This window comes from Acomys russatus, chromosome 11 (genome assembly GCF_903995435.1).
Source record: "Acomys russatus chromosome 11, mAcoRus1.1, whole genome shotgun sequence".
In the NCBI taxonomy this organism is placed as follows: Eukaryota; Metazoa; Chordata; class Mammalia; order Rodentia; family Muridae; genus Acomys; species Acomys russatus.
This window is the reverse complement of record NC_067147.1, coordinates 50,881,603-50,906,884: the sequence shown is the minus strand read 5'-3', so window position 1 is coordinate 50,906,884 and position 25,282 is coordinate 50,881,603. Positions and strand designations below refer to the sequence as shown.

The 25,282-nt window shown below is 40.9% G+C and overlaps 1 protein-coding gene across 1 annotated transcript in view; it reads right to left on the bottom strand.

Moving 5' to 3' along the window:
- Pcdh15 (protocadherin related 15) overlaps positions 1–25,282 on the bottom strand; it is a 428,603-nt gene that overhangs the window by 376,796 nt on the left and 26,525 nt on the right. The window contains exons 3-4 of the mRNA XM_051153212.1: positions 14,309–14,428; positions 1,380–1,490 (exon numbers count right to left, since the gene is read on the bottom strand). Coding sequence (XP_051009169.1) covers positions 1,380–1,490; positions 14,309–14,428 — 231 coding nt within the window. The remainder of the gene's footprint in view (positions 1–1,379; positions 1,491–14,308; positions 14,429–25,282) is intronic.

Below are 25,282 nucleotides of genomic sequence, written 5' to 3'. Positions count from 1 at the left end.
ATTACTCCCAGGTGTTTACAGTAACAGAAAAATATGGCATAACTAGCGTGTCTCCAAGACTCTGCCCCAGTCAGTTCCCTGCAACCACAGTGGGACCTGTGGATGCTTCTAACCACACAAGGATGGTACAGCATCGAGACACTACAATCAAGCCCAGGATGAATCTAAAAATACAGACACCAGCGACATAACCTTAACTTAAAGTATTTAGTTTAAAGCGAGGCCTTTAATTTTTACTGAAGGCGGGGTTTTTTTTTATTCATTTGACATATACTATTGTTAAGTTTTATTCATATCAGCAGATGGAAATATATATTGTGTGTGTTCCATGTGTCTGCATGTATTTACTACTCCTAGAACAATCCATGGATACATCTTTCTTTGGCCATGAGCCTATAATCCTCCTATTTTACCTCAAAACATCCTAGAAAGTGGTGACACAAAACCAGTGGGGTTCTTCCTACCCCAACTGTCAGGTGACAGCCTATTAGGTCTCATCAGGATAACCTGCATCCTCTTTGTCTGTGTGCCCAATAGGCTACCCTGCCAAGGGGCAGTGACTAAATCGTGGGCACCAGAGTGCACCTCAGAGGTTCAGCAGTACTCCCCCCTCTCCCTCCATGTGGAGAATTGTAGTACATCTATGGAGATCTAGGGGAAGGGAATAGGCAGAAGAGGAAGGGAGGGAGGGAGGGAGGGAGGGAGGGAGGGAGGGAGGAAGGGAGGGTAGGAATGGGACTATAAGAGCAAGGGCATAACAATTGGGATACAAATTGAATAAATTATAATAAATAAAAAATATATTTAAAAAAAAACTGGTGGGATTTAAATTAATGCATACTGCACAGATAAACAGGGAACAGAAGCCAGTGGAGTCACAGAAGTGACTTTAGGTATCTGGGAAATGAAGAACCTTTGTGTCCATCCTCTGCTGTGTGGTTGCTGGGGAGATAACCAGCCTGCAGAAGCCTGTGAGCTGCCTGACCCAGCTGCTTCGATCCAAACTCTCCTAACCATTGGCTCATCCCAGCAGTCCTGCACTCAGATTTAAAATATAAACTTCTGACCTAGAATCCAGAAAAAAAAAAAATAATAATACTTCAAGGGGCCATCACTGTAGCGATTTTTGTAGATAGTACTTTTAAGAATTATCTCAGCACGGACAGAGACCAGCTTTTGAAGTGTGGTTAATACATTGGAGGGTGACTTGGATGATGAAGAACAAAGTGATGAGAAACAACACAAAACCTGCTTCTTCCATCTAGATAAAGAATATATCCACCAAGGGCAAGACAGAACCACACTTACAAAGCCACCACACCTGGGCAGAGGCATGCTCTGCTTTCCAAGATCCAGAACAAGAGTTGGCAAGCACTCACATTAGCTTGGATGATGACGTAGTAGCGGGTCTTATCCTCGTAGTTGAGACGTTTCCTCAGCACCACGTTTCCGGTCAACATGAGCGGAATCTCAAAGGTGTCGTTGGATGTCTGAAAATGTTAAATAGCCAGACTTCAGACCGGTTGCATGCATGATATAGCTTGATACTGGGGTTCAGTCATTTCCAACACTGTAGTTAGTAAGCTAATGGCTTGAGAGTAGAGCATGTATGTTAACTTCAGTCTTTTGAAATCAACATTCCTTTTTTTAAAAAAAATCATTATAATTTATTCATCACACATCCTGCTTATTATCCCCTCACTTGTATCTTGCCATTCCCGCTCTTCCTCCCTCTTCCACTCTATTCCCCTCCCCTAGATCTCTGATGGCGGGGGTGGGGGGTGGGGGGAGGTGGGGGGGTGGCTGTCTGGGCTCCTCCCTCACCATGTGACCACGGCCTATTGTGTCTCATCCTGATAGCCTGCTTCTCCTTCCTCTGTGTGACTGCACGGAGATCAAATCAGCACCAGAGTTCATGTCAGAGGCAGTCCCTGCTCTCCCGACAACTGCAGAGAATGAGATGTCCATCGGCTATATCTGAACAGGGTGTCCAGGTTTACTGCATGCATCGTGTTTGGTTGGTGCAACAGTTTATGTAGTTCCCCTGGGTACAGATACTCGCAGACTTGACCTTCTTATGCATCACAGTGATTGGTGGCTATCAGGGAGGTTCCTTGGAGTCCTTTGGAAATGATGACTTTCCATAGTTTTTCCATGTATTATTAGATATACTCACCCATAGACCAAGACTGTTTCTTAACCAAGTCTATACATATGAAATAAAATTTACCTTACTATCACACTACCTTCTCCACTTGGTTTTACACAAAAGAGTTCATCTAGTTCCAATTTAGAATTTCTATGGAATTTCACTTTTCAATACCTGTATTTACTCTGTATTCTAAGTACTTTTTTTTTAACTTTAAAAGAAGGAGTGTACAAACTAACAAGGGAGCCAGAGAGATGCCATGGCAGGTAAACGCATCCAGCTATGCCTATGGACCAGAGATGGGTCACCTGAACTCAGAACTCACATGGTGGGAGAAGAGAGCCAATATTCTCAATTCACCCTCTCATTTCCACATTAGCACCATGGCATGTATACACACACACACACACACACACACACACACACACACACAATGTAAGAAAAATGATTCAAAGAAAAAGACCAAGGATATGACTTGGAATGTAAGGGTTCCTATTGCCAAGCCAAACCTCAGGATCTGACTTTGATCCCTGGAACCCACATGCTGCAAAGAGAGAGCAGTGTCTCTTAAAATTGTCTTCTGACTCACATACCCGCACATAAGGAATACACAAAATGTAATTATAAAACAATTGAAATAAAACAACCCAGGATGTGGGCTAATGTATCAGACTCCGTAACTTCTGTCTATACACTGAGCTTCTCCCACGAACATACAGTGAGAAACTCAGGAGAGACCCAGAAATTTTCAGAATCCCTGCTCTGTTATTCATCCCTCAGAGCTAAGTGCATTGGAGTCCCAGGAGAGGAGCACTTCACAGGCCAGGGTCTTAGCCTTAAGTCTTGTGTGGCTCTTATTTTCTTGTCACTGGTCAGAGGAATCGACCCCTGCCTTAGGAATGGCACCAGATTCTTCTAGTACCACCTCTGTGACCGATTCTCTGGGGTTTGCTTCGTGGCTGTGCTGAGTAGTTTCTTTCATACAGATTAGTGCGCCAGCTTCTGAACAGAGAGTGAGCCTCCCAGGCCTTAGCAAACCCATAAGACATCGCCAAGACTAACAAGCATGCCCAGAGCCGACCTAGGCAGTAAGCAGGGAAGGAGACTGGTCAAAGGTGTAGCTCCTGCAGGCGGGGGATCTCAACTCCACTCTGTGGCTTTCCTGAGCCCTCATCCAAGTGTCTTTGGGAGACTTTCAGTCAGTCATGCCCCTATAAACAGCCCCTCACCCATTCAGCCTATAAATCCACCATGCAGGGCTTGAGTGACGTCACTTGTTTGGCCTGGCCGTGGCTTGTGATGGCTGAACATAAATAGGTTCCTTGGGAAAGGTCACACATGAGCAAGGGAAGGGTGGCTCAGCTTGGGTTAACTGTAGAATGTTCCAAAAGAAAGGAGGAGGGGAAGGAGCATGAGGACGATCAGGAGAAAGAACAGGGGGAGGAAGACAGGAAAGAGAGCAGTTTTCCATTCAACCCAGCACAGCGGCATTCACAATTCTCTGCTGTATGACCTAATCCAAGTGTCCATGAAGTTATGATGGGGAAAGTCAGTAATATTGCAATTTATGCTGGAAAACATGTTAATGTGTTAGCATAAGGTTATTTCATTTCAGTGATGCAGTAGGCAGGGAAACAGGTTCTTAGTAAACATGTGCTTGTACACACACACATACACATACATGCCTATACATGTAATACATACAAATACGTATACACAATACATCCACACTCACACAATCAACATATACATGCATGCACATACATACACACACACATATGAAATACATTCACACACATAAATATATCCTATACACACACACACACACACACACACACACACACACACACATACACATAAACACACTGCCAGATTCCTGACATAAAGCCTCTTGATTCCTGGACACAGAAGTCTAAGTGCGCTTAGCTATTTCAAATATTTGTGCTTCAGGAGAGGTGATGTGTCTAACTAGGATGAGTCTTAACTAATTCAATCCCACCATGTTAAGCCAGTTTTAAAACAGTAATTTCTCTTCTTCCTCCTCCTCCTCCTCCTCCTCTTCCTCCTCATCTTCCTTCCCTACCACCCTCTTTTCCCCTTCCCTTTCTCCTTTTCCTCCTTATCATCATCATCATCATCATCCCATTCAATCTTAGGCAATATGGAAGAATTTCTCTTCCTTAGAAAGAGAGCAATGAGGGAAAAAATGCCCTCTCCTGTTTTTGGATGCTATCTGGAAATGAGACAGACCCAAACCTCCACAACCAATTAGTGACTATTACTGAAATTATTTAGAAGTAGCTGGCAAGCTAACAAAGTCAGAAGGTAAAATGCAAAGAGCCCAGATTTTGTCTGTGAGGTTTGAGACATAGCCAGATGTTTGCTCCGCCACCCCCCCACCCAGGGATGATGAATCATGATTTAAGTGGGACATCTTTAATTCTGCTTTCTAACTTTCACAACTGGAAGCTTTGTGCCGCTTGCTGACTTCTGCCTCTGTCTGTGTATTGTGGTCTCTGCATCTATCCATGTGGACTGCGGCTCCATACACTTGCCATCTGCTCCTGTTTTTTAAATTGTCTAAGCAATATATCCCTTGTTTCTCTGCATAGTTAAATTTCTGATACTCTACTCTGAAACATTCTTTGTCATCTAATTTCAGATTAAGACTCTTATGTGATGTTATATTATTCCTTTTTCCCCCAAACAAAACATTTGTACTTTCATTTTACCTCACAAATTGCTCAGGACTTAAGACTAAGATAGAACCTTTTCCCTTCCCATTTCTATCAACAACACAACCTAATACTATCTGTAATCTTTCCCCATTGCTGTTATTAACAGTTTTCATTAAACATTTGCAGAATTATTACAAGCAATGAAGTTAGTGTCCATGTTATTGCCCTTGAAAGTAATTTTCAATTGAATTTAATTCCTGTAACTCTATCCAGCTATCACATATATGAGATTTTTGCTCTTTGTTTTATAAATACTCGCGCTTCAAGTAACAAAAGGAAAGTGTGTGGTTTATAATCAAGCTACTTCTGAATGTCTGCAGCACTTCTGTATTGATGTTATTAATTTCTTAATTAAACAAGTAGTTTTAGAAAATAAATTTTGTTATCTAAATCTCAGAATTCTAATAAAAGTTTGGAAACAAAATGCAGACTTCATATTTGGGCTATTCTTTCCTCTTCTTCCTTCTATTCAGAAGTATATTTGACTAAACTCTGATTTTGTAAGCAGACACTTTGTTTTATTGTGTTACAGATGGGCTGTGAGGGAACTGGACACACACACACACACACACACACACACAGAGAGAGAGAGAGAGAGAGAGAGAGAGAGAGAGAGAGAGAGAGAGAGAGAGAGAGAGAGAGAGAGGTTTGGTCCACAAACAAAGGATTGTGGAGGAAACAGCAACACCCAGTCTGAAACAGCATTGTGTTGGCTTTGGAGACTTCTATGTAAGCACAAAGAGTGTTGTTTTCCTGTATGTTGAAAAACTCAGTGTTTATCCTCCCCCCCCCCCCAATTTTATAATAAAGAAGGAAATCCTGCTGAACAGTCTGTTATTGCCCCCTGGCTCAAAACACATGCCCAGTGTTCAAAGGGTACACTCACAAGTGTGTGGCACTTCAGTAATCTCACAAGAGGTCATCCTCCATTTAAGATAGGTCAACCAAATAGGCCACCATGTTAGAAAGATACCAAAGACCACAGGAAGGACAGGTAGAAGAACTCCCAGTCCATGTATACACACCCCTGTAAGACAGGAGGGACGTGGATTCTGCCATTCCAGAAACTCCGTTTCCAGGATGACCCAACCTCATGAGTGTAGATGTCACATCAGCTGGGCTGATGTCTCCATAGAGACAGATGCCCTGGAAGTAGATGGTGCTTCGCCTTCCTCTGCTCCCTGCTTAGAGCTCTGGCCATGCATCTTTTCTAAAGATGAATACTAGGTTGCGTGCAACTCTCATGCCTGTGTTACTGTTATAATTACCATTTGTTATCACCCTGCTTGTACTTACATGTTATAAATACAGAAAGGAAGCCTGCATAAAGACAGGAATACACACATGCACATAGGTCCCCTTGTCATCTGAGAGCAGCTGAGCACAGGTGTACCTCAGAGGGCCAGTAACTGAAGTCCTGTGGAAGGTAGGTAATACCTTGTCTCTCAGAAGCCTTCTCTTAGAAATGTTTCAAAACTGCTTCCATGCCTCAGTCCCATCCCCCACCCCTGTGTTTTCCTCTCCTTACCTACTCACCCATAGGAGTCTCTCGGTTTTCCCCATTTTCTCACTTCGTAGAGAAAATGATGTAGTGTGGCCGACTACATCATTTAGTCCCAATGAGCACTATCAACTGTTTCCTATTCATCTTCCTGCTTCATCTTTTCCCCATCGCATATTAAGACAGGCTACTGTGCCTTCAGCTACCATCAGCCTCTAAGTTTGTGTCATTGTTTCGAGTTTTCCCTCATATAATTCCCCAAGAAAAAAAGAAAAGGGCTTAACAAGATTTGACAACTATTGTCCACTCAAAAAGGACTGACGAATTTGAGCAGGCAACACAATTTGCTCCTTTATAGGAAGAATAAAGACTAATCGAATATATTGTTTCATAAAAAATAGATACCTAAAAGTATGGTCATGGCAACCATATGTTGGTGGTAACCAACAGCTGTCTAGTGGATTTAAGGCCCATACAATAGGAGGAAACCCATGCCTCAGGGTAGAGATCTAACCAACCCCTGGGCGAGGTGAGGTCATGGAAGGTAGAAGCAAACCCACTACCAGCACTTGTAGCCCAATTCCTCACTGTATTCTAAATCCTCACTCTTTACACTCAGAGATAACTGAAAGAGGAAAGGGACTGGAGAAATGAGTTAACTATATTTTAACTAAAAATTTAAAAGCTCCAAGGCGGGGCGGGGGGGGGGGGGGAAGGAAGGTATATAACGAAACAGAAAAGTGTTTAAAGTTTTTAAATGGCAAACTAGATATAAGATATAATAACCAAAGAGAGGGGAAAAAAGCTGACAGGGATTTTTGTTTTCTTGGAATTAGGTTATTCTGAGTCAAGTCTTCATATGGGAATTATTCTCGCTAGGACTGTGGCTGCTGTCTCGGGGGAGCTGAATGAAGGTACTGAAGACAGACACAAAGAGAAAATCAAAGTGTATTGTTCGAAGCCACTGTGTTCGTGACTGTTACCAGATGACAAGTGCATGATGCTACTAACACTTGTCTGAAGATTTGTGATTGCAGCTCATCTAGTTATTGATAAACATTTTACATTTGTTCAATATTGAGCATAATAATTATACTAGAGCGCTGCATTCTTAATTTACTAACTACTGGGGACACAGAACATGCTGGCGTCCTCTTAGATAATCTTCTAATCAGAGCATCACCTTCCTTTCTCTTGTGTAGAAGAAAGTGGTGAATAGACATCTCCGCACTCAGCACCTTTAATAAGTTGGATTCTAATAGAAGACACAGTACAGAATAGATTTGAAGAGCTAAGGTCTCCAGTTACAATGACGGTTGTGACACAGTAGCTCACAGCACAGTGGTGCAGAGCCACAGTGGATTCAGATAGGCTGAAGGGTGCTGAGTGGCCCATGTTGCTTAGCTTTTAAAAGATGCAGCCCTTGCTGATATTGTACTGGTTTTTTTTTTTTTTTTCTGTTTGTTTAAGAAAACCAGGTGGTCCAAACGCAAACACAAGAAAAAGTACTCATTTAGTAAAAAACGTGACTTGCATGCAGCCCAATCTGCACGTACATCTCCATTAACAGGGCAGAGAGACAAAACTGGCACATTTGAAAGGAGAGGCAGGGGAGTCTGTTTTCTATATCTTAAAATTGTCTTATAGAAGGCTGATATCAGCATTACATCGAGACACTTCAAGTCTGATAGCGATCCTGGAATCTTTGCAAACTGAAACATGAAGGTACAGACTCCAAGACAACAAAATCTGGTGAAGTTGAGGAAGAAAAACCCGGAAAGATGCTAGGGAGGGAAGGAGAACATGTGCGGTGGCTCCACGTCACACTTTCAGAGAGCTCACTCCAACCAAATCAACTAGGAAAAGCCCCTGGAGGGGGAGACCTGGTGGCACTCAGAAGAAGGACAGCAGGTTGCCAAGAAGAGACTTGATACCCTATGAGAATATACAGGGGGAGGTAATCCCCCTCAGGAACAGTCATAGGGGAGGGGAATAATGGGAAAATGGGGGAGGGGAGGGAGGGAGGAATGGGATAAACATTGAGATGTAACAAGAATAAATTAATAAAAAAAAAAGGAAAAAATTGTATCACAACTTAAAAAAAAAAAAAAGAAAGAAAGAAAGGAAAAGCACACGCTGCTCAATGGGATTAGGAAATGCACAATTGGAGTTCAAATAACACTAGCCGCATCAAGAATATGTTCACTGTGCTCAGTGTGCTCCATGGCAACCTGACGTGACAGAGAAGATGGGAGCCTTTTTTTTTTTTCTTTTAAAGGAGAGAATCAAATAAACAGTATTTTATTAACTACACAAAATATGTATTAACTTATCTAAATTGTCTAGTATGACAGTTCCTGTGCTAAATGCATAAAATACAAACACCAATTTTTTTTTTTTTTTTTTTAAAAAGGAAAAAAATCTTCTTTGTGTAGTTTGCAAAGAAATTAAGAGATATGGAGCATTTAGACCTGAGGAGTACAATACTTGAGTTGTTTTTAAATATAAAACGGATCTGAGAAAAGATTTAACAACAGAATGGAATTGCCTGAAAATGCAGTAGCTTTAATGTAGATCGGTAGGTGATATACAGTTTGTCGACAAAAGATGGAAATGCACCGAAAGTGAAAGAACAGAGCCCATGAATCAACAGAAGGCTGTGGGAGGAAAGGGACTTGCCTTGAGCAGGAACGAGGCCCGCCTGCAACACAAATGGCAGAAAGAGGCCTTCATGTAGAGTTGGCCCTAGGCATGCGCCGCCATGCCCAGAGACTGACTGCTAAGAGAGTCTGGTGACATCAGGATGGGAACCAAGGAGGAGGAGCCACAGCAGCAGCAGCTCACGATTTGGGAGGCAGTGGGACACTGGGAGAGGGTATAAAGGCATGCCCCATTCCAGCAATAAAGAAGTCTGCTTCTGCCACTTGCATGGCTCCCATAGTCCATGTCACTAACTTCACATAAGGTCACCTCTGCCCCCAAGGGTCCTGGGCCTGGATCTTAGCAACAGAGAACCATCAAAATGCCTGATGTTCCTGTAACTATAGCCTCAGAGGAGGAAGAGTCAGAGGGAAGTCAGAGAAGTCGGCGTGCTAAACGGATTGGTTGAGTTAATTTAGGGATGATTTACACCCATTATGAAGAATGATCCTAAATGAAGTTAACGTTAAAGAAAGGAACACCTGAGGTGCAAGTGCCACGTCATTAAGCACGGATATTAGATGGGGAAAAACCAAAGCAAACAAACAAATAAACAAAAACCCTGAAAGTATATATTGAGAAAAATGACACAGCACAAAGTGGAAACACAACTAAACGTGTGCTGCCCTTCTTCTGTCAGAGCACTGGTTAGACTGATTAAATGATTGGTATTACTACCTTACACAGTGCTGATCTACAGGACAGAGGAAGTGATGTAAGTTGTGAGTCCAGGCATGTGTTAGGTGCACACTCGGTGCCTCAGAGGTAGGGGTGGCTCCCGCCCAACACCACAAGATTTCTGTCATATTGAAACTCACACATTTCTCAAGAAGGCAGATGAAACCATATTTTTATGTGAAATTTCATAATATTTCCATGTTGGCTCAAAATCGCTTAAGTAACTGTGTGGGCAAATCTCTGAGTGTGTGAGATGAAGTCGGCTCCATTTCATAAATATCTGACTAATGGATTAAAAATCTGACTCGAAGCATCAAATGAGAAACAGAACAAAACAGGACAATCTGAGTTTTTATTTTTTTTAAATCCTGTGCTGTGTAGCATGATATTAATTGGAAATTATAGCTGTCTGGACATTTAGAAATAAGCTTAATGTTATGATGATATTAATCACTGGAAGATTCATAGCAGCAGAAAAAAAAATCGCCAGGTAGCTGTCACAGATCTCACACCAGAATACCACTGGAACTGAAGTTGACACTAAATGTCCAGGATGGCTAAGGGTGGGTGCTCTACACTGTGCCCTGGGAATCTCGGGAGGCTGCCCAGTGAGTAGAATGCTTGCTGTAAAGTGTGAGGACCTAAGTTCAAATCCCAAGAACCCATGAGAACCCAATGCAGCAGCAAAGGCTTATAACCCTCATGTGCCTACAGTTGAGAGAGGAGGCAGGGACAGAACTTCTGGAGCTTCAAGGCTAGCTTTTGAGGTACACAAGGGCAACTAAGATGCTTGCCTCAGATATGACAGGAGGTGAGACCCCCCACACCCATGGTTCTCTCCCAAGTGCCACATGAGCATTGTGGCACACTCATGCTTACACACACAGACACACAGACAGACAGACACACACACATACACACATAGGTTAACATGGTACATCAAGATCAGAGTTTTCACAATATCTTAATTTGTTTTCCCCTCAATGAACAAGACCTTAGCTCAGGCACACTCTGTAGTTATCTACAGAAGTAGTGTTGCCAATGGTGAAATTTGGTTTCCTTGTAATTTTGAGAGTGTGCAGCTGAACTTCTTATCCACCTCTGGGTTCTAAGAGGCATGCAACTGATCTTAGTAGTAGTACAGCTAATCTGTGAAAAGAGAAAGCAATCAAAGAGGAGATTTCCACTGTGAGGAAGAAACTCAGCCTCACAGAACTTCTATAAGGGGACCCTGAGTAACTCACGGGCTGTCTCAAGCGGCAACTAACCATTGAATGCATTTTCAATGCACTAAACATTTCTCTAAAATGCATGAGTTGGCTATTCTGCGCTTGCTGCGATCAGTTCTTACAGCTTGAAGCCAAAGACTGGGGAAAGGTGGAGTGAAGTTGGAAGTGTGCCACGCACATGAAGTTATTTAGGAAAACCCACAGAGGAAAAATGGCAAATGGTTTGGAAAAAAGCAGTGTGCATGTGGTCACATTGGTCTTCCTGCGCTGAAGGGAAAGTGTTCTCACCCTCAACTGCTCAGACTCCTGCCTCTTGCGTCATTTCTCGTGTAATGCGTCACTGTAGCTTACCCAGCGTTTGCCTTCATCCCCTGTAGCTACCTACTCTTCTCCTCTTCAGAAGTTTCTTTTGAGGGGAAACAAACACAAACTCCATGTTTTCAAAACCTTCCCATGATCTTGCTATGTTCCTAAGAGTTTGTTTCTAATTCCTGTTTTCTAAATTTCCACAAAGGTCACCAATAGCTATCTCATTAGCACACCACGAAAAGCCACTTCTGTAACCTGCACTCACTCCCTGCCTACTCAGGTAACTAGATTTTATTCCTGGTAGATATTGATTTACATTCAGAATTTTGGGCTCAACAAGATAGGGAAGATGCTTTCTTCAAGGCTGCCAAATACAAATAGCCAAAACACTATGAATGTAACATTGTTAGGATCTGGGTGAACTGCTGAAGAAAAACCCCAAGGCAGTATGAAAAAAAAAAAGTGTTTTTATTCTAGCATGCTAGGATTGCCTCTCTCCTCTAGAGGGCAATCCCAAAATGAGTACTCAGGCTCAATTTATAGACAGTTGGAGGGATTAGTGACAAGCTTTAATTGATTGGTCAGGACTGAGCCAGAGTGGGATGCAGGATTGGCTGTTTGGTTACTGAGGACTTTTGAATCACTGAGGTTTTGGCCTTTACTCAGGAGCTGGTCTTTAATTTGATTGGATGTGGCCAGCTGCGTTCTTTACCAAGACCAGGAAGTAATAAAAACATGGTATCTGGCTAGTAATTTTGTTCTATAAGCTGATTAGCTGCCCATGAGCTGTCAATAACTCGTGAGTTTTTCCAGGAACTGTTAGAAACTTGGCCTAGTTAGGCTGAGTGAAAATCTGAAGCTTGTCATGGAGTTGGTCTAGTCAAGCAAACTGGGGTCTCTCGGGGGCCTGGGGTCCCTGGAGAGGGTCCTTTCAACATATAATATAATTCCTGGTTGTTTCATAGTTTTTCTTGCTGTAGGTAGTTTATTGTATATATGTGTAATAATATAAATGTATATGTAAAAATATTTAATAAAAATTGTAAAAAAATAAAATTAAAATAAAATGAGGCTTTGTGTTTCAAAACACCAGGCAGATACTTTCATCTCAGGACCTGGCTTTCTCTCCTGAACTACCTTACCTGAGGGAAAAAAGCCCTCATGGAAGACACCTCCAATTAGTTATCCAATAGCGATTGGTCAGCTCTGAAGTCATATACACACAGAGCACATATACAGACTGAACAGATTGTAATCATATTTAGGAAAATAAATGTACGTGTATGTACACACACATGTGTATGTGTGTGTGTGTGTGTGTGTGTGGGCAGGTATATGTAACAAAAATTTTAAAGGGGGAGAGAAAAGGGAAAGGGAAATTTTGTATTATATTTTAATTTAAAAAAATTTAATTAAAAAAAAAGCAAAGATACGTTCATGCCGTGTGTGTGTCATTCACTTACTTTTCATAGTCAAAGGCAGCTAAATCTAAATGTGACTCCACAGTCTGCAAACCCAGGGATTTATTCCTGCTTCTTCTTGCTTGTATAAAGCTATGTATGAAGTGTAAGGCTGAACAACGGGGATGCGACATTAGCTGCACTGTATTTTATATACTTAATACAATTATGGACGAGAGCTATGACAGCAGAAAACCCACATAAGAGGTAGTTCTTACTCTGTTTACAGGAACCCAGTATACCCAAAAGCTGCTTCAGGAGTTGTGAAGAAATAAAGGACAGGACTCCAGTTGGAGCTTTATTTATCTATCTATTTATTTAAAGTTTTAAAAATTGAAAATAGATTGTTATCTTATACAATACTACCTGGCCACAGTTTTCCCTCCCTCCATTCCTCCCAGCTTCCCTACCGTCACCTCTCCTCTCCTCTGAGTCCCCTCCCCCTTCCCTTCCCTTCAGAAAAGAGTAGACCTCAAAAACACAACAACAACAACAACAATAAAAAAAAAAAAAGGAGAAGAAGAAGAAAGAAAAGAAAGAAAGAAAAAAGAAAGATACAATAAGACAAGGCACGAACCCTCATATCAAGGCTGGACAAGGCAACCTAGTAGGAAGAAAAGCATCCCAAGAAGAGGCAAAAGAATCATAGACATACTGAGTCCCATGGTAGGAGTACCACACAACCGTCAAGCTAACAGCCATAACATATAGTTGGATGACCTGGTGTAGACCCATGCAGGCTGGGTTCTTGCCACCTCAGTCTTTGTGAGCCCATAATAGTCCTGCCTAGTTAACTCGGTAGCCTGTGTTCTCTTAAAGAATTCTGACTTTGTATAGCCAAGTCACTAGAAATAAATCGTTTTCATAGCTAAAACAATTTGAAAACCAACACAGATATCCTTCGGTCTAAAACAATCTGACTCCACCCACAAACCTCAGAGGGCTTTGCTAGAAGCTGTGTCTTACTTTGATTAGGGTCCACAGTGGCACTGCCAGGGCATTAGGGCCATTCTATGCCAGAAACACACTCCCTGTGTTTGCCAGCTGATGGCAGCAGTATTATCCTCATGCCTTCTAAGTGGGTCCCTCATCTTGTCTGTGTTGTTCTGCACTGTCAACAGTAAGTCATGTAGAAGAGTTGTTCTCATCCTGTGGGGCACAATGCTCTGCAGTTGCATATTGGATACCCTGCATATCAGGTATCTACATTACTATTCATAACAGAGGCAAAATTACAGTTATGAACTAGGAACAAAATAACTATGTCTGGGGGGGGGGGAGGTCACCATAACATAAGGAACTGTATTAAAGGGCCACAGCATTAGGAAGATTGAGAAGGCCTTATTTAGAAGGTTCTGGAGTTCAGTGTAATGAAAAGTTAGTTAAAAAAAAAAAGGCACATTATATCTATCTCCAAAACAAGCTTTTGTAAAAGAATCATCAATATTTTAAAAAAGCAAAAATTTCGTAACTGTATCAGGTAAAGCAAATATCTATTACATGTTTCACAACAAACACAAATAAACACAAATGTGATTACATACCGGATCTTCTGGGTTATACTGAATGACATATTCTATCTGTCCATTAGGGCCGTCATCTATGTCTGTAGCTCCATTGTCTCCTGAAAACCCTGTGAATATTGTGGTGCCAACTGGAGTGAGCTGGAAAGAAAATGAGAGAAAAACCGTCTGTTCTTTTATCATGCCTATAAGTCTTCCAGCTTAAAATAATGGCTCCTCATTAAGCAGAGGAAGAGAGAGGTCAGCTGCCCAAATCACAGACTCATTGTACTAAAAATAAATAGGTGAATCTATGCAGTCCTCACTTGAGGGTCCTTAAACATCTGAAGTTTATAATTCCAAGACTGTGATTGGATAAAGAAACAGAAAATTCAGCGAAAAGCACATTTGGACCATTTTGCAGCCATTAGCATCTCAGCACCCATGGAGAAAAATGCATCTGTTTTCATGTCTGAAGTTTTCAACTTCAAGACCTTGATTGGTAGAGAAAACAGAAAGTTCAGCGGAAAGCACATTTGAACCACTTTGCATCCATTAGCCTCTTAGCACCTGCAGAGAAAAATGCATCTGTTTTCTTTTGTTAAAAAAAAAAAATCCTTTAATGCATTAAGTTATTCCCAAGCTAGAATTTAGATTGAAGTTGGGGTTTCATATTAAAATAGGAAATAATTTTAGAGAGTCACGGAATCCAGGTTGGTAATGCATGCAAAAAGTGAGTTAACAAATAGCTATGATGCTGAAATCTACTCCTCTAGCCGAAAGAAGCCTTCCTTTACATTTCTCTGGCTGTCTTAAAAACAATACATTTAGTGACAAAGGCCAAGCCGACTTTAAACTACTAGGAAGAGAAATGTATTCATTTATTTTTGCAAGCGTAAGGGAATCTCCAGGATGAATGTCATTTGGTTATGATTTTTATGACTTCAATTCAGGACTTGGGGTGGCTGGCATATCTTTTACAACAGATTATATTTGGTTATATATATTTTTATTTTAGAAATCCCAAGCAGAAATACCATTCTAGAAGAAATGTTATTAGTTTGTATTTCTGAAAAGGAGGAGAAACAATAGCTTAGTTGTATCAACAGAAAAAGGTGGATATGAAATCTATACTGATATATGCTAGAAGGGGATTTAAGCCCTTGAAAACTAAACTATAAGCTGTAGCCTAAGGGAAGATTTTGCCGTGTTTCCCCCTTCATGCTACCATCTCTGTTTATAATTACAGTAAGAACGAAATTGGTCTCTGGCTTCTGGAATGTTTACGGTTTCGATTTCTCAGGGTGGAGGTGGGGCCGGCTTCGGCACAGCCACCATGTGATCAGCTCAGCATCTGTACAGATGAATGGCCTCTGCACTGCTCCATGTCTGTATGTTTATAGCAAACATCTTAGTGCAGATGGTCCCTGGTCGTTTTAATAGTACAGCGCACTAACACACACACACACAGTGCAGCTCTATATCAACTGCTGAGGACAGACCTATCCAACAAATATCAGAGTCTGGTATGTTTGAGACTCATAGAAGAGCAAAAGCTGCACTAAAGACAAATAAATGGAACAAGGGAGGGAGATGCAACACTGAAAAAAATTAATAGACTTTAGGGCTAGGGAGATAGTTCAATGGTTAAAGGGCTTGGCACTCAAGCAAGTTTTGGAAATACTAAGAGCCAGGTAAAGGGCCTAGGTATATGGCTGTGGGCTATAATTCCTGTCCCCGGAGGCAGGAGATGGGATCCTAACAGGATGACTGGAGAAACTGTCTAGGTGGTCTCTGGGTTTGGTTGAGAGAGCCTGTCTCAAAGAATAAGGCTGAGAACAAACCAAAAAGGTCACAGACTCCAGCCTTAGGCCTCCACAGGTACCCACCCACAGGGACCCACCCACAGGCATACACACACACAGGGACACACACAGAGGCACAGATACACAGGCACACACACACACAGGCACACACACACAGGCGCATACCCACAGGCACACACACACACACACACACACACTCACACACACACACACACACACACACAAACACAGACACCCACCCACACACACACACACAGACACCCACACAAAGGCACAGATACACAGGCACACACACAGAGGCACAGATACACAGGCACACACACACACAGGCACACACCCACATGCATACACACAGGCACCCACACAAAGGCACACACACAGGCACACACACACAGGCACCCACTCTCAGGCACCCACTCTCAGACACCCACACAAAGGCACCCACACACAGGCACACACACATAGGCACGCACACATAGGCACCCACTCTCAGGCTCCCACACAAATGTACACACATACAGGCACACACATACAGGCACACATACACATGTACACACACACAGGCACCCACATAAAGGCACACACACATAGGCACATACACATGTGCACACAGATAGGCACACACATAAAGGCACACACACACAGGTACACATACAGATGCACACACATAGGCACATATACACAGGCATACACACACAGGTACACACCCACAGGCACACATACACATGCACACACATAGGCACATATACACAGGCATACACACACAGGCACACATACAGAGGCACACAAACACAAGCACACAGGCACACACACGCATGCACACGCACACCACAGGCACACACATGAGAAGAAGAGAATGATAAACATCAGATTAGTAGACTTAAATATTTCATTTAAATTCTTTGTGTTTGCTCGGACCAGAAATATGCTTCTGTCTTTGAACCTACATGCCTATGCATACACAGCTGTTGCATGGGTGTGAGTATATACGCATATATCCATGATGTATGTCTGCATGAGAAATGTGCTTGTACGTCTTTACGCATGCCTGTGCACACGTGCCAAATGGGTGAGAGCATTCAAGCAGCTCCTCGTGTGAACTTTCCTTACTGAGGCACAAACGCTGCTACTTTGTAAACTCCTGAGTGTCCTGTGGCTGTGGAACCCTCCAGGCTGCCTGCTCTTTTATAGTCTGTCCAGTCCTGTGTGGTAATAGTAGTGTGAGGCACGTCTGCTACACACATAAGCGTGTTCTGCATCTTTTTAATAGTACAATATGTCACATTTCAATTTGGCTTTTGAAAGGCTCTATATACGATAAGACCAGACAGATGCAGATGGGTGTCATCTACTTATATAATTTGTGCCTTTCCTCCTTCCACCCCAAATAATTTACACAGCTATCCAAAGGTTCATAAACTATATAGATTATTTGAAAATCAAGAGCTATAGAATAGCATTACCCGGAAAGTAAAATAGTTCACAAAGTATCAATAGTGAAAACGTTTCTGGAATAAATAAATGAGGCAGGCAAGTTTACGCTACTTGAAATGCTATGTAATAGGTACATGTGTGTAAAATAGGTACACTTTTGTTAATACACATAAGTTATTTATTTAACTAAAACTACCGTTGTTTCTATATGCTAGGGCTGATGAACGACTTTCTTTTGACTTGTAACATTTGTTTTTTTACTTAAAAGTTAAGAAATTGCCTTATTTAGTGAACAGTAAGAAGTTAGGTCTGTGCAGATATCACATGATACATATCTCCCTTTGGCAGCCTAAAGTGGTTTTGGTCAAGAGTCTCAGAGAGACTACAGGTCTTCACTAATCTCCCTTGGATTTCCCCCTGGAGAATCGTTGTGTTCATTGTTTGATTGATATTTTTGTTCAGTTGTCAATTTCACTATATGTGGTTCCTAAGTTGCACAAAAATACCATGAGTGCTGAATTAATGAACAACTTTGCAGCCCCGAGGAACGGAGGACCAGTCTGTAAGTCTTTGCTCACATGCTTTTATTCAGCTGGCCAGTATAAAAATCTGGCTTAAGTGCTTCTCCGTAAAGAAATTTAATGCATAGCTTTGATTTGCTAATGCCATAGCAACACAAGCCATGCCCGACTGAAGCCGATGTGACATCACATTTTCTCTATGAGCCTCATCCGGGCTACTTTTGCTTGGGGACACTGGGAAGCATATGATCACATTTTAAGCAACCAAACCACCACCAAATCATCTCAGAATGTGAAAGGAAAAAAGTCACACTCAGCGAGCTGTAGAGACAATTGCATGTAGCGTGAGAACAGGTCTAAGACAGCAGAGGGTGGGGCAGTTGAACCCTCTGAGACCTGAGTCACTTTTCCTGGGTAAGTAGCTTCCTCCCTTTCCTGCCCCCCACCCCCCCGCAGCCCTCCACCACCTGTAAATGCACAAGCCTAATTCCTGAAACTGGGAACCCTCTTCATTTGAGAATCATTTGCCTACTAAGTCTTTCCTTCCCCTTGGCAGTTCTGCCTGTCCATCCCTCTGTGATTGACAGACTCAAAAGCCAAGCTCCTGACAAGGACCTGCCCCCAAGCCCTCTTTGTTCCTGAGTCTGCTTTACCCTGGTCAGTTGATTTCCCATTTCCCTCCATCCTCTTCCATGTTGTCCCAGCCTGTGTCCATCTCTATGCAGAGCAAGCTACAGACCAGAGGCCTTTGAGTCTTTTTTTAAAAGAGCCATCTTTGACTAATGAGGCACTTCTTTCCTCTTTCTCCCATCCTTCCCTTTGCCCACTCTGTGTCTGCATCCAGAAACCTGGATTGGGGGCCATCCTTATGTGGACCTGCTAAACAGCCCACCGACCTCCTTTATATGGCCTAGTTTTTGTCCCCCAGCTTATGCACTGGTCTAATTACTAAAGAAAAGCCAGATTATCACATAGGAAACACAAAAGAAGAAAGAAGTCTGTGTGGCCAGGTCAAGTTGCAAAAATAACATGAGTAGCCAGAAGTGCACCCAATTCCATAAAAAACTTAGTAATCAAAATAACCACGCGGTTTAACAGACACACGATAACAGTAGGTGGTTTTAACACCCCATGTGCTTCAATAGATGAGTCATCTATTGGACCTAACAAATAGCTACAAAACATCTGTAAAACAGACAAACTCTGAGGCAGAAAACACACATAGCCAATAAAGTACCTAAAGAAATGTACATACTTCCATATGTACTATCTAAACAGTATGCAATAAAACTTAAACTCAACCCCAAACAAAAGCCCAGTATGTTTAAACTAGTAAGGAATAAAATGATAAACAGAATGATAAATGCATCAAAGAAGAATTCAAGAAAGAAGTAAAAAATTATCATGAAACTAAATGCAACAAGAACAATAACAAACCCTCTGGGATACATTAGATGAGAATAATTCTAAATGACTACATTTAAAAAACCTGAAAGAGTACAAATAAATGAGTTGATGATGCAACACAAAAATTGGAAAAACAAAAACTAATCAAACCTGAGCCCAGTGGATAGAAAGAAATAATAAAACTCCAAGCAAAAATTAATGAAATAAACACAAACAAACTACAAGGAATCAATGATGCCAAGAACTGGCTCTTTGAGAAGATAAACAATATTGACAGACCCTCGGCCAAACTAACCAAAAGAAGTAAAGAGAAGACACTAATTAGCAGAAATGAACAAAAAAAACATTATAATAGACACCAAGAAATTCAGAATATTATAAGGGAATACTTGGAAAATTCTTACTTCATTAAGGTGGAAAATCTACAATAAGTGAATGGATTTCTTGTTTCATTCAAATTACCAAAGTCAGACCAAGAAGGGACCAACAACCTAAACAGACACATAAAGGGAGCAGGGATTGAGATGGTATAAAAAGCTTCTGGGATAAAACCAACCAACCAACTAACCAATCAAAACAACCAACCAAACAAAAACCAAACAAATGCCAACCAACCAACCAACCAAACAAACAAACAAAAACCCATCAAACACAACAACAAAAAACCCAAACATATAAGTCTAAATGGATTCATAGAATAATTGTATTTGCTTTTAAAGAAGAACTACAAGCAATCTTTAAGCTTTAAGAGAGGAAAGAGATGAAAAGAAAGGAAAGGAAGGAAAGAAAGAAGGAAAACAGAAAGGGACATCCAAACTCATTCCATGCAGCCAGTATTTTACTCTAATAGTCAAACTAGGTAAAGACACACCAAAGAAAAAAATTTGACAGACTGATATCCTTGATGATTATAGATGTAAAAATCCTCAATAAGATACAATATAATAAGATAAGATACACAACAAAATGTGGCACATATACACAATGGGATACTATTAGGCTGTAAAGAAAAATGAAATTAGCGGGTAAATGGATGGACCTAGAAAAAATTACATTGAGTCATGTAACCCAGGCCCAGAAGGGCAAACAACACATGTGTTCTCTCATCTGGGGTATCTAGTTCCAAATCTTCAGATATTAGCGTATTTATAGAGTAACCATAGAAACCAGGAAATTATAAAGGAACATAAGTGTGTGTGCGGCTGTGGTGGGGGATTGAAAGAAGAATAGCAGGATACAGGTGATATGGAGTGGGAAACAGGAAAACGAGACAGCTTTGTCTGCGGAGGAAAGAGGGAAGTCAATTCAGTAAAGGAAGGATGAAATATAACAACACCAAGGTTGTTTGATAAAGCCTCAAGGAAACAAATTATTTTATAGTCACTAGAAATTATGCACCACACATTTAAGTGTATGTGTGTATATGGTGTGTGGATATCTTAAAGAAAGTTGTATGAATTTGACTGGAAGCACAGACTAACACAAACTCCAGAACCAGGTACAAGAAGTCTGCTTCCCAATGTTTGATTAGGATAGTCCAAGTGACTCCTAAGACGATGTAAACTATTGACATAGCCCTTGGTTGTCACTGAGATGCTGAAGATAAGAGGATGCCAAATGTTTAGGACACAGGACTTGGGTGATTGGAGCTAGATTTGACTCAAATGCCTCTTTCCAGTGGTATACCTTCCATGTTACTAAAGACACTTTGGAATCACCCCACATAGGAGAGTAATTAATGGTCCTACTTAGCTGCAACAGCTATGAATCAACTATGACTACTACGGCAAGAACTCACATATTGGTTGTAAACAACAGCTTTCTGATTAGATTTAGGGACCACTCAACTGGAGGGAAGTTCTATCTGGTGCTAGAGACCTGGCCAGCTTCCTGGGGCTAGTGAGATCATGGACTATAAGAAGACTGTCTATTACTGTAACAGTGCTAAAGAAACATAATTCCTTACTACATTCTAAATCTTATCCTTATAACCACAGCTAAGTAGAGCTACCTCCTCTCATCAAGAGAGACTCTTCACAGCAAGTGGAGACCACGACAGAAAACTACAACTGAAAACAATGCAGGAATCAATAAGTCACAGATATCCCAGTCCCAATGGATATATCTACACCACGGCTCCCATATCTCTGGCTCAGGGGACATCATGGAAGAGGAGGCAGAAAGACTGTAAGAGCAAGAACACGATGACATCGGTTGTTAAAAAGCTTCTCCTAGAAATGCTGCATGAATAAGGGCAGAACATTAACAATAGCAATAGGCATGCTAATGTGCAATGGGAGTGGATTTCACTGGTTATATCTGCAGACATGGAACTATGAATGAGTGGTGACTGCTGGGAAAGGAAGAGTTGGCCTCTCCCTGGGATGAGACCCTTGTGGATCATTTGGAATAGATTGGTTGGCCGTGAAACTGTGTGCACACAGGCAATGATAAACTAATGAGCTGAACTAAGCATGTTCTATGTATATATCTATGGATACATATGTGTGCATGTGTATGCAGGCATGTATGTGTGTATGAGTGTGTGTGTGTGTGTGTGTGTGTGTGTGTGTGTGTGTGTGTGTGTGTGTTGAACAGGGAGAAAGAACCTATTATCTTCAGAGGGGAAATAGGACGAATTAGAGGAAGGGTCCCTGGTAGAGTCCGGAGGGAGGAGAAAGATGAGGAAAAACATGGAATTCTATTTTGATTTAAAATGTGTTTTTTAAAAATGAGACAGCAAATGTGACCTTATGTGACCTCAAGTAGAAGTAGATATGATGCCAAACTCCTCGCCACTCTGATGATGTCTTTACTGAAGCATGGCAGAATTATTTTGTAGTTATAAGAAAGCTTTTGCTAGCAATTTGCAAACGAACCCAAAACACACAAAACAACAGCAAACATAGGTAAATGGGAATGCTTGAAAATAAAGCTGCTGCAAAGCTGAAGACACAGGTGCACATGCAAATGTATGCAAAGTAATGTTAAACAGAAGGGATAACACCGGAGACAACACAAGAACTGACTTCAAAATATGCCGTAAACCATAGTAACACAAGCAACATGGCACCTAACATAAGGCCAGCTTATTAACTAAGGCCAACCTAGAAGCCAATTTCAGAACCAATGAGCTCTGAAATAAACACACATATTTATTGTCAAGTGAGTTTTGATTATAGAACTGAGTATTTATTGGGGTACAGAAAGTTTCTTCTATAACTGCTGTTGGGACATTGGATGTATTTGTGTGTGTGTGTGTGTGTGTGTGTGTGTGTGTGTGTGTGTGTTGTTTCAGAATAGTAAAGACAGATACTTCCTCTACAAAATACACACCAAAGATTAGACCTAGAATGAGGGATCTATTAACCCTTGCTTTTTTACATAGATCCTTTCAAACGTAATATTCTTCCTACAAATGATAGAATTGGCTTGAGGTACTTAAGAGGAATAGTTTAAGTCTAAAGTCCAATTGCTTTTTTTTTCTTTTTAAAATAATTTATTCAGATTACATCCTGAGTGTTATCCTCTCTTTCCTTCCCCTCCCCTAGACCTGTGACAGAAGGGGACTTCCTCCCCCACCATGTGATCATAGCCTATGAGGTCTCATCCCTATAGCCTGCTTCCCCTTCCTTTTTAAAGAATAGATACATCAGCACATTTGCTGACTCAATAAGGTATGGTGTCATTTCTTTCCCGATCTATGTAAGATACGGAAATTGACAGCATGATTGAAAAAAAACTTAAATGAAAACTAATAAGGTTCAGGAACAGAAGACAAAGAAGTAAGTCAGAAGCAAGACTTACTCTTCTAGAACTCAAACTTTCAGTTGGATTCACCAAGTTACTTATGTCAGAGGTAAAACAATAGCAGACACAGGCTCAGAGAAAGCCCCCTAAGCCATAACAGAGCATGTCAGATTAAAGAGAATCCAATTGAATTATATATATATATATAAAAGGGCTAGGCCTATCATATATTCAGCAGGAAAAACATTCAATGTTTAGTCGTTCTTCCTAGTCAATAATAAAAATAGACCACAGGTTACGACGTACGTGGGAAGACAACATCTGGAGAAGTATAGGAGAGTATTCCCACAACATTGTAGTCACCAGCAGCTTCCTCAATGGGACACATGCCGCGTGAGACATAAAAAACAAACAAACAAACAAACAAAAACCACTGCAGTAGTTTTAAATTAACAAACTGGAAAAATCCAAGTCACAACTTGGTGGAGATACTTGCAGGACCTGTATTTGACAAAGAATTCATCTCCAGGATGTATTAAAAAAAACTTCATAATTCGATAGAGAACGACAGATCCTAGGATAGGATAGTTATCAAAAATATGACAATAGTCATTAAACATTTAAAAGTTCTATTTTCAACTAGCAACAGTAAATATTTATTAAAATGTCAGTAAAATATGCCTATGCATTTACCAGCTTGACCAAAATTTGAAATCGTGAAAAATATCAATTTTCTCCAGAAGGTGGAGCACAGTGAATGTTGTTGCTCTGCAGTAGAAACTAATTTTCCTAATCACTTTGAAAATATTTCCTTGGGAAAAAAATCACGCATATCTTGGCCCTTAAGATTTCCTCTTTAAATTATTTTGCATTTACCAAACAAGAATATACACACACGTATACCCTCATGTATGCCATGTATAAGAGCGTATCTAGATAAGTGTTGATAAAAATAATTGAACATCCATCAATACTCAAGGGATGGAGATACAGCGTATGGTAAGAATAGCAGCTGAGAACATAAATGCCCTTCTTCAATCCTCAGGACTGCAAAAAGTCAACTAAGTGTGAGGCAAACAACATCCATACCACTGCACAATGCGTTGCTACAGGATCAGAGCAGATAGACCAGCAACATAATGGTGAAACAGGAAGCTCTGACATTAGAGGAAGGTGCAATGTCTAACTCAGTCCACACTAACAAAACGAATCAAAAGTAAGAATGAAGATGTTGGACTACCACTTGTAAGAGTGTTCCACCCCTATAGTGGGGGGCTGGCTTGGGGTATCTGCCCCCTGCCCCTTTATAGGTTTAATTTAGAATAACACTCAGGACTTGACTTTGGAAATATCACGAAAGTAAACAATATAATTAATTCCTTTAGGGCATCTGTATTACATTTCAAAAGTACACTTCAGCATAAAGCCTGGATCATTTAGTATCACATAAATATCAAAATGATTCCATATGATATAGCACTTAGGATTTGCTTCAAAAATAACATTTTTAAATGAGGAATACAATAGAAGAAGTCTTTCAAGGCTGACGGCTGAGGCTGAGTAATTGGTATTGATCATTTTACACAAGAAGAAATTAGTAAGGAATGAACAGGCAATAAAAGCCTGTAGTGAAGGTATTTTTGCTTAATACGTCTTTCCTCCCTATTCACATCAACCCAACTTTCCTTCGTGGTTTCTGAACATCAAGATGAAAAGGTTGAAAATCAAATGTATGTAAAATATTCATCAGATCATTTGCCTTAGTGAATTCTGGGATTTTATATTCCTGACATAGTAGAAATATTGGTATTTTCTTTCAAGGTGTCTCTCAAAATATATCATTGTAGTTGGTCTCTCTCTCTCTTTTTCTTTTTTTCAAGCAAACTGTGGTCTGAAAGCAGTGACTTTAAAGAACTTTTCAAAACGGTTGCCTTGTTTCAGCAGATTACAATAGAGACTGCAAAAAGCAATTTTGATACAAATACACAATTTACTCACAAAGGTACAACACGCTGGAAGTGTCCACTTGCTATAAAACAAATGCAAAAAGCAAAAGGAAAAAAAAAATCAATAACACC